Genomic DNA, 7,138 nt, shown 5'->3' on the forward strand with positions numbered 1-7,138 from the left:
GGATAGTACACACCACGGACATTGATATGTCGTGGTGCAATGGCTGAAGCGAGAAATAGCCCAATGAGTCTATCTTTGAGGATCTATCCTAGACCGATCGCGGAACAGGCGAACGCTTCACCAGTGGGCTGCGTCCTGCCCGCTCAATACAAATAACAAGACGAAGAAGAAATATGGTGTAGAAGTGACGTTTATAGCCTTTTGTTTTTTTTACAAGGAATACCCACGTAGTTACTATATAATCACATGTGAATATAAAAGGGAATAAACATTGTGAAAACATCATTGAAGTACATACTAAAATTACGTACGCTGAAATTAATTATCAATACATTTATGGTTAAAAAAACTAATATTAAATGCAACACTTAAAACCATACAATTATAACAAATAAAATTATTGTTATGGTAATCATATTATTTAATGCACTATGTACCTGCCAGGAAAGGTTTTCCGTTGTGTAAGTCTTCAAAACCTAGTAAAACTAGACAGGAATTCCATCTTTAAGAAGAAAAGAAAAAAAGACGAAGAAAAAAAGAAGATACACTGAATGCAGTAGAGAAAATATAATTATCGATAAATTGATAAAATGCGATCTGTCGTGTTACTGACAACGACCGCAGTTTGACACACCGTGGTTAGTAATCATGTAAAGGTTAAGAAGCCGCAAGCCAATAAATCAGATTTATTACCTATTTATTACCTGTAACTTAATAAGTGCTACGATATCTATTATTAGTTTTAAATCACGGGGGTGGGGTGGCAGGAGGGAGTATTAAGGATCAGACTAACGATGTATGTGCGTGCAGGTTTGTGTGTGCGTATATGTGCGAATATTTAATGTATTTGTTTCCTTGTTAGTCAGTCTGTCTGTCTCTCTCTCTCTCTCTCTCTCTCTCTCTCTCTCCTCTCTCTCTCTCTCTCTCTCTCTCTCTCTCTCTCTCTCTGTGTGTTTCTATCTCTGTCCCTCTCTCTCTCTGTCCTCTCTCTCTCTCTCTCTCTCTCTCTCTCTCTCTCTCTCTCTCTCTCTCTCTCTCTCTCTCTCTCTCTCTCTCTCTCTCTCTCTCTCCAAGGTGTCCAAGTATAAACATCTACTGGAGAGTGGTTGCGTTCTACACTCTACTCACTGCCAATCCCGCTACTCAACATTGTGAAGCACAAACTGTAGTTTAGTCAACTGACACACAACACTGCTTGTCATTATAATTATTATTTCCTGCAAGTTTTTGAAATAAATGAAAGGAAAAAATAATGTTAATTAAGTCAGTACATTTTGGTATAGTTCACAAGCCTCCCACGCCAGTTCATTCTCTCAACACAGCTCTTAGCATATAGTCGTTGGGAAACTGTCTAAAACCAGCAACCGATTCTAACTCCGGCAAGGCCTTTCCCTTCAGTCTGAGAAATTCGAATTTCTGTACCATCGTAGCCACGAACAGGAAAAGCTCCATCCTCGCCAAAGATTCCCCCACGCAGTTTCTAGGACCGAACAAGAACGGGATGTGTTCTTCGGGTTTTGTCAAGTGGGCATTTTCGTCTAGAAATCGATCTGGTCGAAAGTTCTCCGGATCGCCCCACACCTGAGGGTCAGAGAGAACCGAGTCGAGAACAGGTAAGATAATGGCGTCCGTGGGGATCCTGTATCCGTTCAGCATGGTCTCCTGCGACACGCAGTGCATTCCGCTGATGGGAGCGATGTCTGCGAACCTCAGAGTCTCAAGAATTGTCGCTTCTAGGTAAGGCAGTTCCGTCTTGTCCTTGATACAAATCTCTCTGTCGCATCCCACGTGGTCTCGGATCTCCGCGAAGCATCTCTCCTGCACTTCCGGAAAGTGCAGGAAGTAGAGGAGCAGCCATCGTATTGTCGTTGCAGTCGTTTCCGTGCCAGCGATGAAGAGATTCCAGATGGTCATGCGCAGATTGGATCTGTCCACGCTGGTTTTCGTCTCCCCCTGACTCTGTTTCAGCTTCATCTCCTTGAGGTATGCGCTGATGAAGTCATTGATGTTGTTTTCGTCGTAGTCGGCCAGGTGCTGATCTATGGAGACGTCGACCAACTCCGTGAGCACCATGTCGACGTCGTGTTTCATGCGCTTGAACCCGAAGAGGTCACCGGGAAGGAAGCGGAGATATGGGAAGAAGGTCAGCACGGGAGAGGTTCCCAGAGTCTTCTCGACCACCTTCAGGAACTTGATGAAGTTTGGGTCGTCGAATTCATACCGCTTGCCGAACACGATGGACGAAAGGATATTGGACACCGACGTAGAGATCAGCTCGTTAACGTCTATCGGCTGTCCTTTTGTTTTTGCGAGCTCTTCCACGAGCGCGGTTGCTTCCGTTTGAATGCTTCCTTCCAGCAGGTTCTTGCCCATGCCCAGATGCCGCAGAGTCATCAGCGTCAGCTTCCTCTGTTCCTTCCACACCTCTCCGCTCGATCCGATGATGCCTTTGTGATTTGTTATCAGGTCGATGATGAAGACGTTCGGTCTGTCAGAAAAGAATTCGCCATTCCTCACGAACGCTTCTCTCATCATTTCGAACCCGTTGACGGCGATCACCAGGCGATTGGCAAAATAAACACTGAAGACGTCTCCGTACTTCTTTCTCATCTTCCTGAACGACCTGATCGGGTCTCTGCTCACCTGCAGAAGGTTGCCAATGATGGGGAGGGTCAACCAAGGTCCCGGGGGGATGCCGCGGCGTCGGTGGGTAAGCAGTCGTAAGAACAGCGTCGCCGCAGCTACCGCGAGAATTGTGGTCAGGTTTTTCTTTATAATTTCTTGCAGCATTTTGTCAGAAGAGATTACCGAATAGACTCACTAGAATATGTATAATTCTTGAAACCAACAGTTAATATTCAGTCCATAGGGATGTTTTTGTTTGTTTGTTTATTGTTTGTTTGTTTGTTTTTCTTTCTTTCTTTCTTTTTCTCTTTTCGAGCTTCGATCACTATACTCGTAGCTTGTAAACAGTAAATAAATACTCTATATACCGTTTGTTCCAGTCGATCTGCTTGATAATTTTAAAGCTGATTTTTTCCTCTCAATTCATTGAATAATATTTTCACGTTGTATAATCGTCTGGGATAAAAACAACAATATTCGGACAGCAAATACTTCTTATCTCTGTATATGCTTTTAAAGTATTAAAGTTAGAGTGTGCTCTACTCGGAACAATCCTTCGAACAAATAGTTGCTCAGCGTAAGATGGAAAATCCTTTACAAGCCCTGAAAACAATTAATGTATGTTGTAACAAACACACACACGAAAAAACCCCGCTGCAAATGTTTTACAATTTCAGGAACAATTTACTGCCTCAGTGAAACGTGTTACTATCCCTAGAACAGATTTGCTGTCACTTGAAACAGACGTTGTGAATGCTTTACAATCCTTGGAACAAATTACTGCGTTACGTCTCTTCAAGAAAATTACTGTTCCTTGCAACAAATTCTCTCACAAATAACTGCTAACAACCCCTGGAACAAATTACTGTCCGGACGCTGTAAATGCTTTACGTCCTTCCAAGTAATTTATTGTTCCTTGCAACAAATGCTCTCTCACAAATAACTCCTCTGGCGGCACACTTGTCGCACTGCTTTACAACCCCTAGAACAAATTACAGTATCCTTTTTACGTAACACGTCTTGTAAGGCTTTGCAATCCCCAGAATAATATCACTTTCAGCTGTTGCAAGTGTTAAAATCCAGTAAGTCCATCAAGTTCGTCTGGACTTATTCTCTAGCACCAGCAATTTGCTAGCATATGTCTGTGGATGTAACTCTCTCTCTCTCTCTCCCTCTCTCTCTGTATATATATACTAGTGTGCGATGTTTGTGTTTACTGCACGATGTGACGCCAATCTAGGCTATGAGACCAGCTAGCAACAATACCCGGGACAGTCTAAGGGGCATCGGCTTTATGTGAGCCGTAATCATAGATGAATTATATAAGCCGAGTCATCACGACACAGCTCGACTGATTGCGGCGGGCACGTACACAGGCAGAGTTATCAATGCAAAGTGCTGAATAACAGGCCATAGTCGGGTATGTGTTCAAACCATCGGGCTTAAAGCTGACAGGTACCGTGTTCGCATCCTGTCACCGGTTTTCAACGGCTATTGGCTAAGTGGCAAGGTGTGTGACCACGTCTATCGCTGTCTCTCTGTCTCTCTGTCTCTCTCTCTCTCACACACACACACACACTTTTTCTCTCTTTCCCTCTGTCTCTGTCTTTCTATCTGTCTGTCTCTTTCTGTCTGTCTGCCTCTGTATGTCTGTCTCTCTTTCTCTCTATGTGTTTGCCTCTCTCTGTCACTCTCTGTCTTTCTATCTGTCTGCCTGTCTGTCCCTCCCTCTCTCTCTCTCTCTCTCTCTCTCTCTCTCTCTCTCTCTCTCTCTCTCTCTCTCTCTCTGTCTGTCTGTCTGTCTGTCTGTCTCTCTCTCTGTGTGTGAGTGTGTGTGTGTGTGTGTCTCTCTCTCTCTCTCTCTCTCTCTCTCTCTCTCTCTCTCTCTCTCTCTCTCTCTCTCTCTCTCTCTCTCTCTCTGAGAACAAAGATATCGCAGTGTGTCCACAGCAACGTGTTTGAACATTAATGCAACATACGCGCAAAAAGTGCAGTTAAAATGCAATTAAAAGTTCAAAGTTTATTTTTTTTAACGACATCGGTAGAGCACACAAGTTTATTAACCACCGGCTACTGGACATTTGATGATTCGGAAATAGTCTTAGAGGAATCCCGCTACATTTTCCTATTAAAGATACGCTCTTCTTCTCTCTCACTAACCACTAACAACTAACCCACTGTCCTGGACAGCCAGCCCAGATGGATTTTTACCGGGCCTTTCTTACTATGACATAATGTGAGCCAAAATTTGATCGCAATGATGATGATAACTTTACCATGTTAAGTATGTATTTAAATATGCTCGAAGAACTTAATGATGTTCAAAATAAATACATTTTATATTAGCATAATAAGCTTTGCTCATCATTTACAAAAAAAAGAGAGAAATGTTTTATTTAACGACGCACTCAACACATTTTATTTACGGTTATATGGCGTCAGACATATGGTTGAGGACCACACATATATTGAGAGAGGAAACCCGCTGTCGCCACTTCATAGGCTACTCTTTCCGATTAGCAGCAAGGGATCTTTTATATGTACCATCCCACAGACAGGGTAGTACAAATGTCATACCACGGCCTTTGATATACCAGTCGTGGTGCACTGACTGGAACGAGAAATAGCCCAATGGGCCCACCGACGGGGATCGCTCCCACACCGACCGCACATCGAGCGAACGCTGTACCACTGGGCTACGTCCCGCCCCCATTTACCAAAAAAAAAAGAAAAAAAAGAAAAACCTATTTGTCCCAAACAAAAAACTGCATTGCTTTCTCTTAAAAGTATTAAAATAGTCTATATGCTGGCTCTCTCTAAAACAGGTCAAGTTGTTCTGAATCAGTAGCATGGCTTGTGTTAAAAAACATTTACGGCCAAAGTCGAAGACATACCCACCTTTTCTGTGCAATCCATGCTTTAAAAATAAATAAATAAATAAAACAGAACAAGAGCCGCATCGCGGCATCAATTCTGGTTGGCCTGACCAGACACCGACGTGGTTTTTGTTTTTGGCCTAAGAGATGTTTTCTTAGAAGAAAAACACTGTAATACATTTTCTCATGGTAGGCCAAGAATATCTGTCACAGCTGGGTGATTTTAGACTGAAGTTCTCAAAATACGTGAAACCTGTCATACCAAGAGCCTTACAGTTGTTGTTGACCTCTTTTCATCCATCCGTATCCAAGAACAGTTAACCGTGTCTGTCCATCTGTCCATCTCTGTCTGTCTTTCTTTCACCCACTGTCTCTGTCGCCCTCCCCCTCTCTCTCTCTCTCTCTCTCTCTCTCTCTCTCTCTCTCCCCCCCTCTCCTCTCTCTCTCTCTCTCTCTCTCTCTCTCTCTCTCTCTCTCTCTCTCTCTCTCTCTCTCTGTATGTGTGTGTATGTTTGTGTGTGTGTATGTCTGTGTGTGTGTGTCTGTGTGTACTCATGCCTACCCCAAAAATTGGCTTTATTAATATCCATTGCTGTGACAGTGCATTTTAATACGCAAACTCATACCTAGAAAAAACCCCCATATATATCTCGAGTCCTAGCAGATATGCTGATTCACTGACCTACATCAAGATGTTTTCACTATTACGACCGCTGTTGTACTCAACGTTTGAATTGAGCCCCAGTAGACTATTGATAGTTATCTGCTACTGTCATAGTATTCTTAGACAAAACGTTCCTCACAGATCACTTATAAGAATTATTATAGGAAGATTTGTCCCACGATATACGCAAAAATACTGCATACGGTGGCTTTTTCGTTCATAACAAAAGCTGTCATACTGTTTGCACTAAATTGTTTAAAATCATTTTGTGTGTATGTGCCTTTCAGTGTGTGTGTGGGGGGGGGGGGGGGGGGGGTGGTGGTTGTGGTGGTGGTGTTTGCATGTGTATGCGTGTATGTGTGTTTGCATGTAAGTGTGCGTGTGTGTTTGTTTTGTGTGTGCGTGTGTGTGTGTGTGCGTGTATTGGGATGTGTGTGTGTGTGTGTGTGTGTGTGTGTTTGCGTGTACATGTGTTTGTGTCCGTGTTTTCATGCATGTGTGTGTTTACGTGTGTGTATGCGCATTCTGTAAGCCACCACTTATATTAAGAAGAAGTTTGTTTTGTTTAACGACACCACTAGAGCACACTGATTAATTAATCACCGGAGATAGATAGAGAGAGAGAGAGAGAGAGAGAGAGAGAGAGAGAGAGAGAGAGAGAGAGAGAGGGGAAATTCGATCGCTTGCTTTTCTTTTCTAACCACTGTTTCCTAAATTTGAAAGTATCAACACGCAGCCACAATTTTAATATATATATATATATATATATATATATATATATATATATATTCGAGGTGTTGATTTCTTCATTTTTGTTCTGTATATGGTATGCTGCATATAAAATATACCTTGTCCTTAATCATATTTCCGAAGCCAAATAACCATAAATAAAGTGTGTTGAGTGCGTCCTTCCTTCCTACTGTTTTATTTACTTTGTATTTAACATACACATAATATACAACTCGTCGCCAGT

At 42.5% G+C, this 7,138-nt stretch overlaps 1 protein-coding gene across 1 annotated transcript; it reads right to left on the minus strand.

Moving 5' to 3' along the window:
* Nucleotides 1-1,002: 1,002 nt before the first annotated feature.
* Nucleotides 1,003-3,895, minus strand: LOC121373404 (cytochrome P450 2B4-like). Its single transcript, XM_041500053.1, has one exon. It carries the CDS (start codon nt 2,788-2,790, stop codon nt 1,306-1,308), a length of 1,485 nt encoding a protein of 494 aa, XP_041355987.1. The 5' UTR covers nt 2,791-3,895; the 3' UTR covers nt 1,003-1,305.
* Nucleotides 3,896-7,138: the final 3,243 nt, after the last annotated feature.

Source organism: Gigantopelta aegis, chromosome 1 (assembly GCF_016097555.1).
Source record: "Gigantopelta aegis isolate Gae_Host chromosome 1, Gae_host_genome, whole genome shotgun sequence".
Classification (NCBI taxonomy): domain Eukaryota; kingdom Metazoa; phylum Mollusca; class Gastropoda; order Neomphalida; family Peltospiridae; genus Gigantopelta; species Gigantopelta aegis.